We start from the raw sequence: 23,398 nt of genomic DNA on the forward strand, positions 1-23,398 counted from the left end.
GGAAAATTAGCGCGACATTACTTCAAAGGGTGTAGCAAAACCTTCCGTCCGTCGACCTGCGGGTCTCCATGCCTACGCTACGTGCATAAATAGGTATATATGTACGTGTAGATAGTAGTTGGGCATGTCGTGGTATACGTGCAGGTGGATTCGCATGTGGAAGTGCGATTATACGACAGCGCGGAACCAAGTACCGAGCCAATTACGCGCTAAATCACGAGCTTACACCAGGAGCGACCAGCAGTACAATGCATCCCTCGATGCAATGCAGATCCAGATATGCATGCGCATTGCGGGGGAATAGGAAGAGGTGTACAGTCTGCAGCTCCTCCTTCTCCCCCTCTCTCTCTCTCTCTCTCTCTCTCTCTCTCTCTCTCTTTCTCTCTCTCTGCATGCTGGAGCTTTTCGAGAGCTTATAAACACTGAGGGGACAGTGCGACTGAGTCTGAGACCTGGAAATGATAATTTAGAAGCTGGAATCAGACGGGCTTTGTTCAACGAGTGTGTACTGGAATGAAATGTTGGGTGCGATCTTGCGGCTGATAGAATAAAGCACGTCGACCAAACGACCCGTCATTCCGGGAGCTGGCAAATTGAAACCTGAGCAAAGCTTCGACACGTGTTGCAATGGATCCCGCCTTTAAGCCGTTGCAAAGGGTATCACTAAGTAGGTACGCTTTACTCGCTACGAGGAAGAGTGCATTGATGAAACCATGGCGAAAGACCGAATCATGAGTTATGAACATAGCGAAGTGCTCTTTAGATGCTCATTACAAAGTCTGAGGAAAACTGTGAAAACTGTGAAAAATAAAGCCTTCATCTAAAAGTGAAGCTCAAGTATCGCTCAAGATTAAGAATTTCCGCTCGAAAGCAAGAATATCCAAATTGCAGACTGGATTCCAAGAAGTGAAAAAACCAAGAATCTTTACGGTCCATCGGACCGTCCGAGAACGGTATGCAGGATGCGGCATGTAGTCCAAGTACCGCTCCCTTTTGATACAAGTTTTTTTCTCCCCCTCTTTCCCCGTGCACGTTGAAAGGTATAGATGTAGAATTTGTGTCGGCCTCTTTTCATTCCGCTCAGCCCATCGCCAGACAGTTTTCATTTGGAGGAGGTCGCGCAAGTATTTTTAGGCAGTATTTTTCGAGAACCGTGCAGCAGCATCTTCCTTCCCTTCCTCCCTCTTCTCGATTATTCTCGCTATACCAACGCCTCGTCCACGATCCCCTTTTCCGCCTTCGGCACCCCTCGGAAAGGGGGCCTCAAGCCAGGCCGTAATAAGACTCTGATAACACGCAGGAAGGTGGAGGGCACGATTCTTCGCTATCGACCCTGGCACCAGAAGGCCTCTTTACGCCGGAGCGATTCGCTGTCTTAATGAGTTACTGACGATGTACCAACCCTGGCTCGCAGAGGTCTACCTACTTGAGCCAGGGTTCGAACCTCGAAGCCTAGCGTCACTCTCTCTCTCCCTCTCTCCCTCTCTCCTTCTCTCTGACCCGTCCCAAATAACTTTGGACGTAACTCGACGAGCTAGGAGGCGTCCTTCCGGTGGAACAACATCCCCTGATGCTGCAGGGGGAAATAACGCGGTTGCGTTGCTAATGGGAATAAATTTCCCGCGCTTAAGGGCTTCGCTTCACGTTATGCATAAACTTGCTCTGCAATGGTTTTAAACAACAAGCCTTTCGGACAGACTGGCAGTATGACGAGGCAGCAAAGGCTTCGCCGGACCAACAGGAATGTTATAAGAGAGAAGTAGAAGACCATCGCCAACCTGAACCGACGTTTCGACGATGAGTGACTTCGAGTCATTCTACGCAGGGTGCATTGTGTCTGACTAAGAGTGAAAAGGTGTATACGAAGAGCAAGAGCAGATGTGTGACGGGTGTCGTCTTTAATTCCGTCCGGTGATCCCCGGCGGATGGTGGTGGTTAACGCGAAGTAAAGGGAGGTGGTCTGGAACGAGTGCAGCGCAGCGGTGTAAGACGCAGAAGAGAAACAAGGCTAATGCAGCAACAGCAGCATCCTTCTTCCGTCCTGCTACTCCAGACTCTTTCATTCCGTGTGCTTCAAGCCTTTTACAAAATTATATTTAAACTCCAGGTTCAAAGAACCGGGGCGCCGCGGCCGACGAGATTTCGTTCATTCATCGCGCCGCTGCCGCTGCCTTCAACGTCGACGGACAAACCTGATGCGCCGCGAGACACGTGACTTTTACGACTACCGGTGACTTGGCGATTATGACAGCTTTGATCAGGCTGATTCATGGACCGGGTTCTTAAATTTGTCCGGTAACTCCATTTGCTTATCACGACGCGATGCTAGCCAGCGAATTCGAGGGGACGAAATCTAGTTAATGAATGTCGAATGAAACACAATCATCCGGAGCCTCTGTTTCCTCGACCATGAATACGGAATTCCATATCACGGAGAGTATTCTCCGCGAGGAAAATGCGGTTTGATAACTATTTCCCGGGTAATGATAATATTGTGCGAGGGTTCACCATAGAAGCCTCAAAAACTACAACCGGAATCCCGTAAGGTTTGCTGGAACCTGAGGGTGCGCCGACCTCCGGGTCGAATTCTCCGGGAGAATTTCCTATTCGAAGAGATTTGCGATCACTTTATTAAAAGTTCCTGCAGCTGCTACCCTCGTGCGACTATCCGCCCTAGATGCAGGAGTTCATAATACCGAGCCGGTTTTGAGAATAAAATAAGATGAAATTGCAAATAGAGGAAAAAGGCGACCCTATGAAAAATAAAATGAGTTTGTAAAAAAAGGGATTTCAACGAACTGCAATTCAGTCGTGCAACAACGCTTTCCGCACAGCCCCATACTCCGTGAAACTGCCGAAAGCTAAGGGCTGTTTACACGGTCGAATGGTGTAAGATCGGAATACGCTCAGCTTCGGAAGCTACCGTGTCCTAAATGGGGTGGAAAATTGGCCGATATTTGTTAAAAATTGACTGCTATGTATCCAAGTACACAAAGTTTCTATATTTATACGCGCGTATTTCGCTGGCTGTATTCTTCCAATGTTCGTTGCAGAGGGTGGAAAGTACGGAGGGTTGAAAGGGTGTATCCGTTCACCCTTAGGAAGAAGCAATGGAAAGCAAAAACCTGAATGAAAAAGACACAACTGTCGAAAACCGCACTGGGTCAACCCCTGTATTTATTTTTCACCCCCTCGTTGCGTTTTCCCTCTATTGTGAGCATAATACAGGGAAGTTTTTGACTAGTCCAAACCCATATAGTCGAGGGGGGAAAAGGCAGAGGGTGCGTTACGAGTCTTCTCGGTGTTTATCGTGTGTACCTGGCGCATTCCCCGGATGACACTCCCCCCGCTGGGGGAGGTTCTGAAGTGGAGGATTCAGGGGGAAGAGCTCCGGTGCGGAACGACCGCAAGCACACACGCGGTGCTTCAAATGAGATTTTATTGTCGTGTAATTTAATTCGTATTCATACCCCTTCGGCGAAGGCATGTTATAAAAAAGCTACGACGCCCCCTTCGGGATACACAGGACCGGCCGACGCGACGAAGGGACGATCCGCCGCCTGTCACTCGTCAAACTTTAATAAATTCCAATGCCGGAACCTCCTCGAGGCATATCGAGATGGAAAAAATACATTCTCACGTCGCGTCGTCGGTGCAATGCATACAATGTGGAATTCTGTGCGTATTTTATTACACAATTTATCATATCATCGTCGTTTCTAAATGGAATTAATATTAAGAGGGGTTGAATTAACATGTTTAACCAAAAAAAAGTAGAAAACCGAACAACTCGACTTTAAAATTTGACCAAAAAGTGACTGATGATAATCAGTTACGGTGTGTTAATTATTCTGTGAAAAAAAAAAAAAAAAACTTTACTCGCTAAACTTTTTATTTTTATCTCGTTTTCAACCAACGAGAAAGTTCCGTAAAACTTTTCCACCTACGGATAACACGACGGAATGCATTAAAAAAAAATTTGTCAATTATTATACGTAAGAGTAAACATTTTTGCAGACAAAACCTCAGCTATATTGTCTTAACTATTTTCTTTTACGATACAAAGACGAGTAGAAAAGCTTATAATGGTCAGAATCAACGAGGTACAAGCAGTGTTGGTTACATAATTGTCTGGGTCACACAACGTCGGGTCTCCGAGGAATAATCGTCACTGTCGTACTCGGTAGTTGGCTTGACGTCTCTGACGTATTCGAGGTCAAACGCGTTAAACAGTATAGTAATTCGCATATAGCAATTCGCTTTACACCACGAATAACGAGATAATCGAGCCTCGATTCGATACCCCAAAACATTAGTCCACCGCGCGTCGAAATCAATGAATATCTCTGCATCCCTTATTTATCGATAAAAATTCGATCTCCATTATGTCTCCGTTTGTATACAGTAATAAGTTCCCCGCCCTACCGAGCCCAACGAACCCCTAACTTTTCACGCGTCCTGACTCATTGAACGCGGGTAACAAACAGAAAAACCGATCTGCTAGCCACGCGCCAGTCTCGAACCCCTCTCGCAACCCTCAGAAGAGAAATTAACGAAAATTTCAACAATCTTCCATCCCTCCTTAACTCCGACCTAGGCCAACACTCCTCGCCTCCCGACTCACGCGTCTTGTACCGTAAAATTTTTTCACCCCTACACCTCCGTCGACGACAAAGCGGTGTCACTACCACCAGGACTTAGCAAAGGTTAGGGCAACCAATGGGAGTGAGCAGAGGGCGAGGGCGAGGAGGTGGTAAAGTAGGGGGCAGGTAGGTGAGGGAGGGTGAGGGAGGGTGGTACCCGCACACCCGAGGCGCCCGTCGAGGGGTAGTTTTGCGCAGGCTAGCGCATTGCCCACGCCGCGGTGTCGACGGAGCGGTCCAACCTCGGCGTCGCCGGGGTAGTTCAGTCGGCCGCGAATCCGCGTGGGGGAAACCCGGACCCCCTCTCAGCTGTCGTTGGTTTCTAACAGCGATCGGTCGGTCACCCTGCAGCCCTGCCCTGACTCTCCTGCACCCTGCAGGCTCGCTCAGCGTGGCCTAGTCTCGCCCGTCCCGACCTAGTCATGGCCTATCTTAACAGTCGGAGGACGGGCAAACAAAGGCTGCGCTGAGCCTCGACTCTCGAAACTGCAACCCCTGCTGAATAGGGGGGGGGGGGGGGGGGGAGGCGCGTAAATTTGTTACATTTTAAGTTCAGTTATTGGGTCACGTTTGACGTGAATAGATCGGAAGCTAACGCGCGGTGGCGTGTTTCAATTTTCGATAAACTTCGAATCGGTCACAGTGTTTTTCGTCGTTGAAAAAAATTTTATACTTGGTTGTTGTTGTTGTTTTTGCTTGCTTTTTATTTTCATCCCCGTGAGGAGAATTTTTCATCGACGAAGTTAGATTCTTGTTTTTGGGATTTCAGTTTGGAACATTGCCGATGATAAATCAGATGGAAAATTTTTTAAGAACGAGGCAGAGGAGGGAAATAAATTTGAAATACCAGAGAGGGAGGATCGGTAGGTGAATAGGCGGTAATTTATTACGATTTAAATGTCTGGCTATTGGGGAGGAGAAAACACTCGCGTACCTAGTAACCTAGTCCGTGCAATTTCTGTGCCCGTTGTGTGAAAATCGTGGGCACGAAGCCAGTGCACTGCGGTTGTCGAATCGCTGAGTATTCGTATGCAAGTTAGATAGAGATGGGTAGAGAAGGCGAGATAGAGAGGCGATGGAGAAAGAGGTTTTTTATTTACGTACCGCGTTATGATTGATACGCTAGTGAATGAAGTTCGTCGGCAATCAATCACCGCGTTAAAGCGGCTCTCAATTATTAACGAGCGGCGATTGATTGACCGGGGGTGTGAAGAATTTGAAAAACAACTCATCCCGCTATCGAATCATCCCTTTGAAATTCCAAACTATCTAACGCGACGCTGTATTCTCTACAATTTTTGCTACTCAATACCGTCGGGGTGGGAATTTTATATTCTTGTCTTATGTTTGGTTAATACGATATAGATTTTACGTTATCACTTCGTGACTTTGACGTAAGTCTGAAATCGGAAATTGAGGGAAACAAGTTCGAGTGATTGCTGGGAATTTGATGATTGACGATACGTTCTAACGGGGTGAATTTAGATTATAATCTGCAGTAATTAATCATGATCGCGATTTTTTTTTATTTTTTTTTTTTTATATTACATTCATTATTCACATCGTTATAATGTTTGCAAAAGAAAATTAGAGGCTTTCTTTACGCGGAAGGATTAAAAGAAATTGGCCCGTCATTCGCTAGGCCAAGGTTGACTCTCTACCTTCCAACCTTTCTACAAGACGATCGAAAGGAAGAATCAGCTGATCATTCGCCGCAAGAACTGCGCTGTGTAGGAATAAAAAAAACGGAAGACCGAACGAATGAAGAGAGAGTAACTATCGCCTCCGGTGAATAGCGTGCAATTTATCCCGATTTAAATGTCAGCCGAGACAATGCGAGTTTGATATTGAAATTAATTTCCGCTCTTCGAGCTCCGCGTGACGTGAATTGCGGCCGATGAAGTTGCGGGCTCGATTCATTTTGCGATTCGAGGTAGGTACCAGGAGGTCCAATCAGCTAATGCGATTCACGTATTTACGAATTCTCGACTCGAGGTAACAGCGGAGAAAATAGAAAAAAAAGTCGAGGAACGTTGCGAGGGAAAAAACGGACGCTTGCTTGTCTCCCGGTGAATTGCAAACAATTTATCAGATTCAAGTGTCAACCGGGTACACAATACACGCGAATTTAAACATCCATCCTGATTTGCGCTCGTTGTAAATCGCGCACGCCGCAACGTGACGCTTAATTTATCGCCTCCCAACCTCTCGTTATTTATTTTTTTATTTATGCTTTATATAAAGCTAGATTTTGCAAAATCTGCTTAATCAATAAGACAATAAAAAAAAAAAAAATTGAGGGGAGAGCTGATTTCTAATATAATCATGAGTTTATTCGTAAATTCTAAGCTCTCAAGTAGCAAAATTTTTTTCTTTTCTTCTTTTTTTCTTTTTTTTTTTTGAACTTGTGTCGTTTTTTTTATAAACTTTAGATATTAACAAAGAAATCGAATTTTTCATCTAAATATTGTTTTTTTGAGTCACATATGAAAATATCGACAAAATAAATAACTCGAGAAAATTTGGAAGAAACTACGCTTTCTCTTCGGATAGTTGACATCGAATCTTTGTAAGACCACTCAAATATCAAGGGAAACAAGAGCAGTATTGACTAGTGATGATACGACTACCGCCTACCTGTTTTCGGTTCACAGACATTAATTATCTTATCATCGGACCGTAAGAGGAAATCATCGGTAGTCAGCGTGCTGTCAAATGGCGCGAAACACCGGTTCGATCGTACGTGATTATTACCTGCGTCAAGCTCGAATCAAACTCAGGCATTGTTAAATCGTTCCGCAGACTTCGGCCCTCGTGAAATCTGCTTATTCGCATCGATTATCAATTATCAACTTTTCGGTCAGTGACTCGCAGCGATTTTGTGGGTGGAATTATTCCGCATACCGAACAACACCTGTTATTTCATACCGCTAAAAATAATTTAATAATTTTATGATAATGATAATTTCTGTCAATGCTTCATGGGCGAGTGTATTTTATACTGCAATAAAGATGCGTCTGATAGATTTTTATTTAAAAGTACAAACGTTGCGCAGAAAGATTAACAACAACTGTGCACACAGTCCGGATAATCGATATGAACGAGACCGCAGAATTTTTGCTGATCAGTAGGCATAGAATTACCCGTCAAATTCAGTCAACCCAACTTCTGGTACTCTCGATCGATACGCCTCGGTAGAATCGGACCATTCAAGCAGGCTTTTAAAAAGCGATGAAAATATTGGGACCGCGTATAATCGGCACTGCGTGGTCAGCATAAAATTGGGAGGAAAAAAAAAAAAAAACTACGTTTGGCTGTAAACCGTGGGTCTTTGCCATTTCGTACCTTGATATCTGAGATTTTATGAGTCCAACTTTCGGGATTTTCATTTTTCCGATGCAGACGTTCTACGCTTTACTGCAGAGGATCGGAAACCTGTTATAATATTTTTGTACGTTCCGACGAACTATCGTAGTTTAAAAAAGAAAGAAATAAAAATAAAAAATAAATTAAAAGAACCGGGTTCGAGGTCCGAGAATTGCTTTTGTCTTCGGGATGGGATCTATCGATAATCATATTCCCGGGGGGCGTGCAGGCTAATCACGCGGTGGCGATGAAAATAACATCGGGATTAATGAAGGTTGAAGAAATGCACCGAACCATTAAGCCCGGAATAGAATCGACGGGATCCCGACTTTCAGCTCCGGTCGTCGAACGATCGATGTGTCTCAATTACCCCACGGTGCAACATTCCGGAAGTGGTTAAAAACCGAGTGGGCGTCCCCGCCGCCTGTCATTCTCGGTAAAAAGTGCATTACTAACTGCTCTGGTAACCAGCAACCGATCAGATTTAACGCTCCATTCACCCTCACTCCCGCAAAATTCACCCCTATTAGCTATTTTCGGTAAACTTTTGACAAATTGGGAAAATAGAGCGTCACTCACGGTGTTATTACCTTCGTAGAGAACTGAAAATTTCTTAGAGCAACAAAGAAATTTTTTAGAATAATATAACTTCGATGAATAGGCGGTTCAAGATCTTTCGATAGTCATTTCAGCCATTCGCAATCTGAAATTGTATTTACTGTAAAAGGGACAAATAACCATTTCAATGTATCTGAATTTGGAAGCTGAGAGGGTTTTTGAATTTCAACCTAAACAAAAAACTTTTTCACAGCACAAGCTTTCGAGAAAAGCGGGATCTATTTTTATGAACATTCTTAATCATTTATAGAGTCATTTAATAATTTATAGTCCAGAGTTCATAACTTGGTCGCTGTGCCGAAGACAATGATTATCGAATACAGACCGCGGAAGGTCTGATAGGAGAATCGTTGGAAAAGGTACGGGGTAAACAGACATCGACGCCATTCATCCTCTCCGTCATTCTGCCAAGAGACAAGAACTGTAGGTTGTAGGAAGGCGCGTCGGTTTGTCGTCGACGCGATTCGGTGACCTCTTTATTGGCCGTTTATATCAGCGTGGAAGTTGGATAAATAGCGCAACGTGACGATGACGTAGTAGTAGAACGGAAAATACATCGGTGAACAGGAGATTTCTATGGGAAAGGGAGCGCCGTTGATATCTCCGCATCAATAAACAACGAACGACTAACGACAAATGACAATTCGCGTATAGGTATCATGCAGGCGAAAAGGGGAGAGTGGAAACGGCGTTTGATCCATGGACGATGAAATCCCGTGAAAGAGCGAGATGAATTGTTTTCCACCGAGAACCGTGAAGCGATGGAAATCGTTGACGAGTCTTTATCGCGTTTTCAATTGCTCCACTGACCGCATTGGAAAGCTGCGATAGCGAGTGACCCTTTCGAATTGATTCCTTGCCAGTGACAGAAGCTGCGTTTTTCTTTTTCCACGTTTCTTTGTTTGTCGAGGTTTAGTTTTTGGCCTTGGTTAAATTTTTTCTTCTCTTTTTTGCTTTAGACGTCGTTTTTCTGTGACTGATTCGATTACGCGAGTAGTAAAACGAAGGACTTTTTTCAGGGTTTAATTAATCGCTCGACGTTAATTCCTCGCCTAGTAAAACCGCCCGCCGGAGGGAAAGGAAAAAACAAAACAGCCTCCTACCGCTAATGAGTATGACGAACGAAGCAAACGCGAAGTGCAGATTTTCCGAGTGAAGAAGGGACGGCGAAAAACGAAATGAAAAATTGGAATTAAAATGTAAAACAATAATATAAGAAAAGAGAAAAAAATTATTAATATCAGCGGCATGGATTTTTGCACGACACTTTTCGAATAAATAAATTTCATGACAATAATAAATAATGTTAACAATGCGCGAAGGCGAGTCACGCGCTCGCAATTTTTCAACTTAAAAACATCTTGAACACCCGAAAAGATCTCGCCGCGACTGCTTCGATGGTCTCGCTGTGTTATAAATACTGTTGATTAACGAAACCCGTGCGAATCGGCAACGAAATAAATGAATTTGTGAAACGATGAAGACGTTGAAATCCACGGCCTAAAACTAATGATTCAAAGTATTTGAGGAGTCTTGAAAATCCCTGAGATGACCGGGCGTTCTATACTAAGTATTATTTAAACCTTGTATAAACTACGGAGATTAGTGAAATTGGAGAGATAAGTATAAATAAAACGATCTACCGGTTGTACCCAAATATAAAAGATAAACGTACAAAACCAGCCTGTGACTCGCGACTGTACAGGCGGAAATTAAGAAGAGAATAAAATAAATAAAATAACAAATGAAGCAAGGCGTGTGTGAGATTAAAAAATAAATCGAAATAAGCAGCAATTCCGGTAAGTTTAAAACGCGGTATAAATAACATGGTGAAAGTGCATAATGGCTGAATTTATATGTAAACGTTAAACTTGTACCGGTTATAGACCACAGCTGAAGCGTGGCTGGGAGATATAATAAGAGATTCCTAATTTAAACGTCCGTCACGTGGTGCGACGCATTAGTAAAATTATTCCGTGAGGAATAACTTTCCTGGAAATGAAATACCCGGGGTAAAAAAATCTGAAGGAAGAAGGAGAGACGCGGAGTAAGTGGGACGCCGGGGAAAAGAATATAGGATACGATAATACACACATTCGCGATTTATTATCGGATGAAAGATTTTATGGTTTAACTGTTCAACGATTCCATTGTCGATGGATATGTGACTACGTCAAGTTACGAGTAACTAACGAGCGGGTCATATCGCAGGAAGGAGAAACGGCGACTTTGACACTAAGCGATAAGGCAGGATTACTTGCAATCAAAGCAAGGAACTTACCCGTTCAACAAGAAGGAAACCGATTCGCGACATCGGCGCGAATTGACGATAACGGAACTCCATGTGGTCTGATGTAATCAAAGTATGCAGACCATTCTGTTATACAGATAACGATCGAGAAAAAGACAGAGAGAGCGTAAAAATCGACGTTTCGAATCAAGAATCCACGTGTGAACCAACAGATATGAGGTGTTCGAGTACCGCCGATGCACCGAATCGAGGAATCTACATGCGGGAGAAAATAAACAGCGGAGAGAAGAGGAAAGCAGTTGCTGTGCGCTGACTAGAAGAAAGAAAACAGCACGTGTTACGTAACCAGGTGCAGATGTGCAGCATACGTACAAGTATTCCTGGCTTAAGCGTGGATAGGCGATGTATGCAATCATGCGAGTGTCCTTTATAAGCGAGTTGTGAAGAGAAGCGAGCGAGAGAAGATAAAAAGGGAGGAAGAAGAAGAAGAAGAAGAAGAAGAAGAAGAAGAAGAGAAGCCTAGACGTCCTTACGGGGTGAAAAGGGGAAACCGGGGGGAGAGAGAGAGAAAGATCTAAAGACATGTCACTTCACCATCAGTATTACGTAAGTATAATTTCCGCGGTCTCCTGAAATAACTAGCGAACATATCCATTAGAGACCCATTGGATCCGGTCGAGTTTGGCTGCAGCGATAACTCATCTGCTTCGTCCCGCGTTTCCCGGCCCATGTATTTCCTTGGGGGCAGTTATACGATTAATTAGGGAGAAAAGCAGGGGCCCCCAAAGTTGCGAGACTTATTGGTTGCACGGTGTAGTTGGGACTATCGGTTATAAGCGTCTTCGGAAACTGTTTGGATCGGATGCTGCGAAGGGGGTTGAAAACTCGGCGAAATCGATGGAGAATATTCAGGAGAGGAATGCTTGTACGTATGTATGTATGTACGTACATAGCAGTTATGACATTGTATCTATGGACGATATCCATTTCGCCGCGTGCTGCGCAAGCGGAACTTGGAACATATCCGGCATAGGCAGTCCGCTTTTATGACGTAGCAATATGTTACGGCTTCACCGTTTATTCACATTCCATTCCTGTAACCAAGGGTTTGTTTCTGCAACGTTGTAACAAGCCGTGATTCGTTGGGAAGGGGAGAAATTTTTTACTTTACAAATAGGTTTTCATCTCCTGCAGCTGTTATGAAACTCAACAACATACCTAAGGCGTCTCAGATCGTAAAATACTGGCGAATCTCGTGTGAGAACGTGATTCTTCGTACAGTTAATTGCCCAATAGCTTGCCTGACCACTCGTAACATAAATAACAGCACTAAGCGAAGTCCAGCCTCGAGCGGCAGCCTGGAGAGGAGAAACACTTTGTCGCAACACCTGGGACATTAATGAAAAATATGGTAATTTCCCGCTCTGAATTCCAGACTCTCGACAAAATTCCTCAGCTTCTTCGCGGTAATTTTCGCAGCTAAAAACTGCCGAAACACTGCTCAAGGCCAATCTGCAGTGGGGGAAAAGCAAGTGGCTACTCCCTTACGAGTTAGGTGACAAGTGATGGCAAAATTTCAATAATTACAATAACAATTTCATGCAATTTTGAAGAATTTCAGGTAATTCCAAGCGATTCTCGGTAAAATTCTGAATGATTTATCCCCGAGTTTTAAACGATTTCAAACAATTTTCAACCGATTTCTCTATAATCGTTTCAAACAGGGTGGTTCTTCGATTTGAAAAACCAAATAGCTCCTCGGGGAGAATCGATTGACGGTTCCAAAAAATGGCAGAGCAGTATGACGCGAAATCCTTTGATCATCGTAAGAGAAGGTCGCTTTAACCGACTCCGTCTGCCAACCGCAAGAGCCAATCGATATCGTCGTCCTCGATTAGGCAGTCGACGAGTTGTTGAAAAAGCTTTCAGCGCGAAGTAGCAAAGCTTCGGCGTCGCCGCTTTATGACGAACGAATAATAAGGCAGGTGTATCAAAGAGCGAAACGCGGCTCGACCAGTGGGCACAATCCCTTGAGGAGTGTTCCCGATTAGCCGGAGAGCGTCGCGACGCTGCGACGCCTGCGAGGCACGACCTCTTCCTCGTGGTTGTAGAAGATATCGACCGGAGGCGACCCTGGTTCCAGAGCCCTCGTGGCCTCCAGCTGCCCGTCTGTCTTCTTTCCTCGCTGCTTCCTTCCACTGCACACCTCGACGAGTAGTTAAAGAGGCCCTGACGGGACTTGCGTCGAGTCATCGTTCGGGAATCGCCTCTGTTAAGGTCCCCGGAGATTTCCCCGTCGAGAAAATCGCGGAGGTCCCTCCCCTCCGTTTTCCGATAAGAGATTGGTTAAATTTTTATGAAGCATATCTTGGTGCGAAAGGGGATTGTTGTGGTTGATCCCACCGCTGTCACCACTTTTCTTTTAAGACTCTCTTCTTACGATCCATGTGTGCTATGATCGTGCGACGCTTTTTTTTTTGCGTAAGAGGTGAAAAAAAAATTGCCGAAACTACAACGCATTCGATTATACGTTGAACTTTTCGAGGTTGCTTTTAAGCACCACCCAGCGATGATAAATAGTACATGCGCTTCTTGATATTTTCATCTTTGCACACGAGGCACCGATCAAAGCGACAATAACCTGCGCTGGGACATAAACTAAGATGTCTACTTTCCGAGAACAGGCGCCTCTGTCTAATTCCTAGCCACAAATTAGCAACACGCAAGTGTTTCGAATAACGATTCATTATGTACTGTGATAAATCGCTGCCGCGCTTTTGCGCTTCTAAATAAACCGCGAGTAAGAGGATATATTTAACAAATTTAGTGCCAGTTGTCGCAGGTCCGGGTCGAGAGTTGGAGCGACGAAACGTTGTAGTGGACACTCCCGCGCAAACTTATTCAAGAAAGATGAACCCGCGGCGAAAGTTCGGTGAATCCGGGTAGATTTTTTATTTTTTGGAAATTTTTACTGTTTCAAGTGTGTTGCACGGTACAGCGTATCGATTGTCTTTGTCATGTTTCAAACTTTATAGTTTGTGAAACATGAGAGAGAGAGAGAGAAAGAGAGAGTGAGAAAAAACCATGTACGATGAAACCCGATGGTACACATGATCCTTCCGTTTTACGCCCCGTAGGGTTGTAAAATCGTCACGAGGTTTTACCTAGTTTTCAAGTTTTCCACGCGATCGAACAAGGCAGTGAAAAAGGCAAGGAAAAATGGAAAAATCTCCTTCAGCGAGCTACCACCTCGTCGTAAAATACTATAAGCCCTGGCGAGCAGGCGGCAGGTAATACGTCTGTATTCCGCGGCGTAAAACCAGCGTAAAACCGACGTTAAACGGAAAGCCCGTTCGGGTAAATTTGAAATTCGGGTGGTGCGGGAAAAATAAAACATGAACCCGCCACCCGCGGCCAAACCAACTGGCAGGCTGTTTGGCCGGCGATATTCCACGCTGGTTTATGATAACATTGCATCGTACATAAAAGGGTTAGTGGCTTTGTGCGTGTCAGACAAAGAAAAAATTTGTACAAATTAGTTTGCGGCAGTCCGGAAGCGCCAATCGTCCTCTCTCACCGTACATTCCCTCAATTTCTATCCCGGGAATCGTTGCCAACAACTTTTCTATACACACACACACACACACATATGTATATAACGGCTTAATTCACCCGCCACCTGATCCACCCAGGACCAGATGGCACGTAAAAAAATATTAGAAAGTTGGCTCCACCCAAGGAGCGCCGAACGTGTCTCAAACGAACGAACAAGTTCAAATTCATATCGTACGTGATCAAAGATCGCGAACCGTAGCGAAGTCTACGAAATTCGTGACACGGATCAAACCTGTAGACAAGAAATAAAATATTTCGGGGTTCAAGCTATTTTATCATGTCCAGAAGACTGTTTAAACTTGTAAAAAGTTTATGATAAAGTGACTGTCGTATAACCACTTTAAATAGGTTGGAAGGATAAAAACTTTGACAAAGCAAGAAGTGTATTTAAATAGAACGACTGCAGGTGTCGCACATCGTTTGTAACGATGGTCTAAAGAAGAGAGTCCTTGGCCAAGAATTGATAGGATCAGACAGAAAGTGCTCCGAGCATCAAGAGTAATTGACTAAAATATCGTATCACTCGGGTTTATCTCTGAGCGTGAAGAGTTGTTAATCATCGAGTTAATTTTCCGTTGAACTTTTAGTCCAGATGAAAATCTCACCAAGATGCACGACATCCGTGCCTTCTGTCATAGATCATTTCATAACAAGTATCTATAATGCAGTTGGGGAGGTAAAGTGGCGAGCGATCAATAATATTTGGTTCAGATTTGAATCGAAGGTTTGAGGAAGCCAGTGTCTTGAAGAAAACAAGGTGGCTGCAAGGAACAAAGGAAAACACGCGTCAACGCCCTGGAGGCGGTGGTTGGCAGGCAGTTTGTACAACAACGCAACGGTACGATTAATAAACGTCAAGCACACCATCTGACGAAATCCGGCAGTGGATTATAAGAGGAACAGTTATTACAGAGGAGGAAACTGGCCAGGAATGCTTATGGCCATATCCAGATCCCGAGCGTAGTCTGCAGCTGGGGCTTGTCCAATGGGGCGTCTCATTCCCACGGCTGATCCTACTTAACAAAATACCACCGCAAGGAAAGTTTGTCATCATCAGATCAGATTTATCCGCTGATGAAGAACCCCTCACCCTCTGTAATCCGTAATGCCGGTCGGTGTGCAGCGCATTAGGAGTAAATTACTCGGTAACATGTTGGCGAGTATTTAACTCGTACGAGAACCAAAAGCTCGGCATTGCGCCGAGGCGTGTGCAGAGGTGGAGCGCAAAAAGCACCAACGAGAGATCCACCCCGCTAAGCCACGAAAGAGATTAAAAAAGAGAATGAAAAATGAAAAAATGAAAAAACTCAGTACAACGGGGCAAAAAGGGGGCGAGGCGGGGCGAGGAGAGGAAAAACCGAGTCGTGCGGGTCTACTGCCAAAACCCGCGACCCAGATACGGATCGACCCACCGCGACTGCTCCTCCGACCAACCCGGAGGGAACTCGGAGGACGATGGGTCGCCTCCTTCAGCCCTCAGCAGCGGCCTGCTGTTCTCTATGCTTCGATGCATCACCCCGCCTGAAGTGCACTTACAATTAGAACCGCCATATCGCAGTCTTCTTCGTTATACGTTTGAGGTTTGTAACTACCGGTAACAGGGCAGCGCTTACATCGGAGGAAAGAGAATAGCTGACTGATATTCCGTTTTCCTTTCGTCCATGCAGGTTCATTATTTACAAAGTTTCGCGCGCATTTTTGGGTGGGAATGTGGGATAAGAACAACAAGAGCATATTAGTTCTTGAAGACAGTAGTATTTGTGATCATTCAATCGCGAAGACCCTTGAAGTGAACCTCCGAAGATATTAAGCTGCAGTTGGTTTTCAATGTTGAAATCGGACGAATCAATTATACATTTTTTTGATATATTTGTTCCTGTTTCAGTTCCAATTACGAAACGTCTTACATTAAAAATGTCCTGCTTAGCGTCGAGTGTTCGAACATATGTCAATAATTTATATGCAGTTTTGATCGAGAGAATCCAAGTTCCAATGACCTCGACAAGGTTTAAAGCACTGAGTCTAATTCAGTGATTTTCGTTCAATGAACTGAGAACCGCCGTTAGATTGTCCCATGAAATTAGAATAAATGCCTACTTTCTCCCAACCTTTTTTTTCGACGAGAGCACAGGTGCACCGCAAGCATCGAATCGTTTTTCCGAAACTTGATTTCGGGCCTGGAGGCGATGGTTCAACCAGTTTCATGGACCAGGGTACCCGCGAGGAACTAAGGACGCCAGTTTGTCTGGTGTAGAGAAGTCGCGGTGGAATGTGTCGTCGGAATAACCGGACGTGAGGACTTCCGTGTAATTATTCAGGCGGTTGCGCAAGTGGCCAATGGCCAGTGGCCACAAGTTGAGGCAACAGACTTGGGGAATCTGTCCGGAGGCGAGAGAAATATATATTCAAACGCGAAAACCCGCAGGTTCGAAACTAATTTAATCTAAAGTTAACGCTAATCTGATGAATATAAATGAATTTAATGGCCGCCGACCCAAGCCTCCAGCCGGCGGCCGCTTGCGGATCGGAAGGTCAATGATTCCGCCCCAAACCTCCTCCCTTCGCCCCAATCCTTCACCCTTAAGTGCCGGCGCTAAAACATCACCCAGCTCAGCTGCGGTGGTGGCCGTCTGAAGCAGGCGCTGCCCGTTCTTCTTTCAAGGGGATGCCCATAAATTAGACAGTACCATTTCGTACTTCAAACCCCTGGAAAAAATAATTAACCCTGCTGCCTTTGAACCGGCTGATCGCAACGGCGTAGAATTTCTATCAATGACTTCTGAGCTGTACTCGCGGTCATTGAACGGGAAAATAAGATAACTTATGTTAGCTGGTTATTGCGGTCCGTGTGGCAGTCTGGATCACGCAACGGGAAACCGAAAGAAGTTCGATATTCCGAACGCTCGTGTATAACGATAACGGATTTACGACTTCGAGATTACACCTTCGTTAGAAAACTTGCGTTTGAGAAATGATCTCGTTAATACAAACCGTATTGACAAACAAGTGACAGCCGATTAACGTTGTTACCACGAACAATCTCCTCGTAGAGCTTCGACGAGGGATCAGTAAACTTCTCTGCGACATTTGTCAACTTTTTACTCGTATCAACTCAACTTTTATGTCATCAGCTGTTTATCTGAGTAACTACACGTACGTACCTACCATATTGCTGTGACGTGGTGTATGGAGTCAATTATTCCCACCGAACACCAAACTTCGTAACAAAACAAGAATTTCTTTTTCGGTCCAGCTCTGTAAAAATTGCAGAAAAAGCCTCGACGGTTCAGAGGTATATCTAAACTTCTATGAAAATGGTGATACAATTCTCATATTGATTGAGCCATTCAACTGCAAAATTGTCGAGCTATAGGGGAGAGTGAAATTCATCGAATGAAACTGTATCGCATATAAATTCGTGAGGTGTGTAGTTTGAGTGAGAATTGTTTGTGCGAACTTTTAAGCTGTCGGCAATTAACTGCATAGTTCAACAACGTGATCCATGAAGGCTCGAATTTCCAATGCACGGAGTTTTGAAATACAGATTTGCAGTCATGACAGTTGAATTAGTGCCAGCGGTGGGATGAGAAGAGTCCGTTTCTTTGAACCACGAAATATAAGGCGAAGACAAGAAGCTTAACGAAAGTATATCCGGGCTATCGCGATAAGCCTGCTAATCACGAGCCTCGTGATCAAAAACGCTAATAAAAAAAGTGCAGGAGCTTTAGCAAGTTTGCAGAAAAACACGGTTATATTCTTAACTTTAGGCTTGACGAGCTGAGCGCAAAGTGCTTACTTAACAATTTACCGCGGCTCGAGGAACGGGAAAACTTCAAAGTATTAGCCAGTCAGCGTTGAGAGAGCGTTTCTGAGCACGGTTCTCTCCTACGACGACGACGACGTTGACGACCCCCTTCATCGCCTAGCGGTAACCCTTTGCGGTGCTCCCCCACCTTCCAGGAACCCTCACGTGCATCAAGAAAAGACGAATATCGTTAATGGGTCAAGTCGCAAGTGATGCAATTCCAATGGTTCGATGACGCGCTCCTTTATTCCTGTAGTTCACTGCATATTCTGTAGATTAGAAATGATGTTGTAACGATGAAAGTTTAAAACGCTATAGAGTGGCTAGTAATAACAACGTCGGTGAAACACGAATGACAATTACGAGGGCAACGACAACAAGGGCGGTGGTAAACTTAACCCTTACAAGTTAGTGGGACAATCCGTTTATGCATATTACTGATCCAGGGGTGACACGGAACGTGGGTTACATAGGACTTCATCTTTCATAAAAGGTACATATAACAGCATTATAACAAAGTTCAAGATTGCGTGCTGACCCCATCCTCGGCGAGGCTCCGACCCTCTAGCACCTAACTAAATGCATTAACTCGCTGGAGTGTGCGGTCAGTGGAACAACGTGACTTGAGGGGGAAGAAGGGGGGCACAAACGGAGGCGAGACAAGGAGGAAAAGGTCTAAGCTGCAAGGTGAGATGAAGTTTGGTCAGGCACCAAGGGGCCGGGGAAGGAGAATAGACCTGGTTTGGGTCAGAAATGGAATGACTGACACTGAGTTGGTTAGAAAACCGACGAGTGATTGATCGGAAAATGACTCTTCGTGGTAGACAGGGAGAGTATTTAAACGAAGAGAAATTCTACGAGGTGTTTACTTACCGTTCCGCGATGAGAGTACCTACACCAGACTTCAAGTGCCTGACGTTAACTTGACGCGACTTCGAGTGCAGGCAAACAACTTATCGTCAGAAATTTACACCTGACTTTCAAAAGTGTGATTAGGAGCTATTCAAGTTAGGCAGACAAAATTTGTTCTTCAATTAATTAGCACGATCGAAGTGTTTATACCGAGCAACGTCGGCTATCGCACAAGATGACGGCTTTATCTCAAGAGCCAAGATCCAGGGTTGAAAGAAACTGGTACTTTGTTTTCGGCCGTAATTCTTCGGCGCTTTTTAGCCGGTGTACATATGCCGTCGATACGGAGTGAGAGAACCGGTATACGAGAGCATAAAATTTCAGAAAGATGGAGTTACGGTTAGAGAAGGAAGCCTCGGGGTATTCGAAACTCGAAGGCACACCGGTCGGCATCGGAAATTTTGATTTATGGGACAATTTCCTGAGTCCATGGCTCATATATGTATGGGAGGGTGGAACTTCTTACCTTGGCTTCCTGCCGCCACCAATGGCCCAGTGACGCTCAAAGATGATCGAGGAATATTCGTCGGTAGAGATCAAAGAGCATCCGACACGAACAATGGAGGCATCGAGAGTAATTCCCATTTAAAAATTTATTCGACAGGAAAGCGAAAGAACATCGAGTCTCCTACTCCGTCGATTTTCATTTATCCTCTCGTCCTTACGGTATCTTGATGGGAGACTGAAGATGAGATATTCGGGTGTGACGTCTGAGGGCGTTAGGCACGCGGATATACGAAAAGATAAAGGATCGCATTTTTCACGTCTAGATATATTTGTGTGCAGAGTCCCGAGTTTCCGAACTTTTCATGCCGAATGTGGCAGCAATTCCCCGACGGAGGAGTAGATCGATCGAACTCAGCCGAAGGTCGGAAGGACTCGCGGTGAGGTCCTGCAGGGTAGCACGAACCGGGACTCTCTATCCTGCCCCACGTTCCAAACTTGGATCACATTCACCGACCATCCGAGAAGTACTTGTCCCTTTCCTCGCATAACTGCGTCCTGCATCCTGCACGTCTGGTCCTTACGGCCTGAGTTCAGGTCCAGTTTTACTCGACCGGAGTTTAACTCACCTTAAAGAAACTTTGACCGACCGAGATGCGGGCTTTCCTGTTACGTCGGGGAAAGACACCCCCCTCCCCCCTCCTGGGGAGAAAGTACTTAAACAGATTCATGGCCTGGTTTATACGGGGGTGCAACCCCTTCTTACCCCGGAACTTCGTGTGAACGGTGACCTTCCACCTTAGCTACATTTCATTGTTCATTTCCAAGCCCGAAGACGTATTTCGTTAAATACTTACAACCGTTTTCCGTGCAGTTGCAAAATTTTTGTTTTTCGATCGAATATACAAGCTGAAAATCAGTTGCTTTTTTTTCTTGATGAGAACAAATCTTTCGTTATGATTGAGGGGATGGATGGTGATTAGATGGAGTTTATGAAGAAAGTTAAGAACAACGACGGTTTCGAGAAATCATCCCCTGGCAGTTTGGGAATTTGGACTAAAGTTTGATTTTAAATTTCGTTAGGAGACAAGCGCTCTGTGTTTACGCAGGAAATGATGCAAGGCGCGGAGAAAGGGGGGAGACGGGAAGAAAGCGGAAAGTCAGTGATTCGATTCGGCGCAACTTCCAGGCCATTGCCGAGGGGAACCGGTGGTTAAATACAGATAACCAAATCGATATTTCAATAGCAATCAATCGATTGATCAACGGCGGGCGTCTCGCCGAGTGGGGCGGCACCTCGTTCAACTGACCTAAATAAAACGGTGATCGAGTTCCGTTTGTTATTATTATTTTATTCCGTTGGTTAAATTCGGTGCTACGCTTTAGTCGCTCTTCGTTTATACGTTGATTTCAATTTCCGGTGGAAATTTTCAGCAGCGGAAAAACCAGAGCGAAGTTAAAGTCCTATGATTCGTGAAAAAATATTTCATCGTCATCGATTTACTATCCATGCTCGTGGAAATTTTCGCGTTACGAGTCTCGCGGTTCGTTGACTTCTAATTTGCGGATATACCGAGCCATTATACACACGCGTGGTAAACACCCGTGAAGATTGTATCAGCCCCACGCGGAAAGCAGACTTTAACACCGGCTGAAATTTGTGCCCCGGCTAAACCTCTGAAGGCAAGGAAGAGAAAATTATCTCGCTTATACGTTTCCGTATCAAGAAACAGCGCTGGGTTAGATAAGCTGTGTAACAGATTTTCACACGAAAACCGTTGCTTTTCCTACCAGTTTCCACGATGTTCATCCAGCGCCATTCTGCTCATAGCAGCCACAAGACGACTGCCTATTTACTCCGAGAATTTTCAAGGCCTAAAGAAGATTATTTTCATCTCTTCCCCGCAAGCCTTAAATAATCATCCAATTTTATGAGACGTTCCATAAATTTTTTCAAGCCTCCGATAATTTCATTCAGTTTTTCCCATTCCTCTATTTACAATTCTTGTCAAGGATATTAAATTGCAATAAAAATATTTCGCAATCAGAGATCGCCGTAACTTTACGAAATTTAGAGGAAAGGGGTGGTGAAGAATTTCTTGAATTTTCGAAAATGTCGGATGTTTCGTGAAAGTGTACCTCCTTGCCGATTCTCACCGGTTATTACGTACCTACCCCCAGGGTTAGAGAATTATGACCGATATATAGATTATACTTGGACCGATAAAGGGGCAAAGCTTGCGGCTTGTAGCGCGTCGTTACGCGCACCCTGTGCGTAAAACGAGGGTCTTCCAAAGTTCGGTGCGATGTTCATGCGCGAATTGTCGAAGGTGAAAATATTGTAGAAAAATTTAATGGCGTATAGTGAAAAGATCGCGATAATAAATAGTACACGTTTTCCTTGACTTTAGCCTCGCGATCTTCCGAGGCGTTTCAACGCCCGCGAGGTAATTAAGTCCCAGCATAGCGAGTGGCCGATGATAAGGGTGTTGGAAGTTGGCGCGGGGTGAAAAAAAAACAAACGAAAAACTTTCGCCGTGGGGTTCGAGGTGGTAAAAACAAAACAGAAGAAGAGAAACCACAAAAAATCTCTGAGCGGATTTACAAAAGTGAGGTAAAAAGACCCGAGGAGTGGAAAGCAGGGGGGAGGGGAGGGGGTCTAGAAAGAAGGCGAAGAAAAGTGTAGGAAAACCGAAGACAACAGGAGGCGACGTGCAGACTTCGAATGGAGTCACGTGGTGGTGGGAGGAAGACTGCCGCGTGGCGTAATTACGTGTAAATACTTTTGTCACGTTTCGCCTCCTCCCCCTCCCCCCCCCCTCCTCCTCTGCCCCCCGCGGACGGGGAATTATAAGGGGGTGGGGGCCGAACTTCCCGCGAATATTTAATAAGAGGATGAACTAAAGAGGAGAAGCGTACCCGGCACGGTGGAAACATTTTTCACCGTCCGCGTCCCACCCTCGTTTCGAAAACTCTTTCTACCTCCTTCCACGAGTTTCTTCTCCCGAAGACTCGAGTCTTAGTTGAATAGCGAACGTGGAGGCACGCCTCGAGCCCCGTACCGTGTATATTGTTCGTGACTTGGTGCCTTGCCAGTTCCATAGTAATCGTCTAAGGCAACGCCAAGGAAGAACTACCGTACTCTTTATTAATGAGCTACCTAGCCGGCTGGATATTTTCAGATATGATTTAGAGTTTCCTTTTCAATTTTTACCGGCTTATTCCTCCTTGTGCCAACTGCGGTTCGAATACTTTTATTCAAACCTTTACAAACTACAAGCATCAACGATATTTTGTATATCGTATGAGGGGTTGAGAATGCAAGTGGAGTAAGTTATTCAGATTTTTGTTGATTCGTTCTGGTTTCAATGTAATCTTGATATCTCAGTAGCAGTAATATTCAAATATTGTTAAGACATGGAACAAAACAAATGAAATATAATTTTCCTGAGACCGGAATTGCAAGTAATCAAAAAAATTGGGTCAAACTGACTTCCACCACTTTTATTCTCAAGCTCTCATATTATCAACTAGACAGACGCAAGAACAAGGAAAGTAACTCGTCGGGAGTGATAAGAAGCTCAGTTCTCGTCAGGAATTGAATTAGGTATACGAACTTGATGTATCTATTGTAAATTTCTCTCAATTACTGCGGAAGTTGGTCGAAGTGAAGTTACATCAGCGCTTCTGTTTATCCACGAGCGTTTGTAACTCGTGGAATGATATTTGAAACTTTCGCCGAT

General features: G+C 44.7%; 2 protein-coding genes across 2 annotated transcripts in view; one reads left to right on the forward strand and one right to left on the reverse strand.

Moving 5' to 3' along the window:
• LOC124413711 (mediator of RNA polymerase II transcription subunit 20) overlaps positions 1-23,398 on the reverse strand; it is an 86,110-nt gene that overhangs the window by 10,421 nt on the left and 52,291 nt on the right. The gene's annotated exons all lie outside the window — the stretch shown is intronic.
• The window catches only part of LOC124413700 (facilitated trehalose transporter Tret1-2 homolog), a 58,883-nt gene continuing 46,906 nt past the window's right edge, over positions 11,422-23,398 (forward strand). The window contains exon 1 of the mRNA XM_046894466.1: positions 11,422-11,485. Within this exon, the coding sequence (XP_046750422.1) occupies positions 11,462-11,485 (24 nt within the window). The 5' untranslated portion in view covers positions 11,422-11,461. The remainder of the gene's footprint in view (positions 11,486-23,398) is intronic.

Source organism: Diprion similis, chromosome 2, assembly GCF_021155765.1.
Source record: "Diprion similis isolate iyDipSimi1 chromosome 2, iyDipSimi1.1, whole genome shotgun sequence".
Classification (NCBI taxonomy): Eukaryota; Metazoa; Arthropoda; class Insecta; order Hymenoptera; family Diprionidae; genus Diprion; species Diprion similis.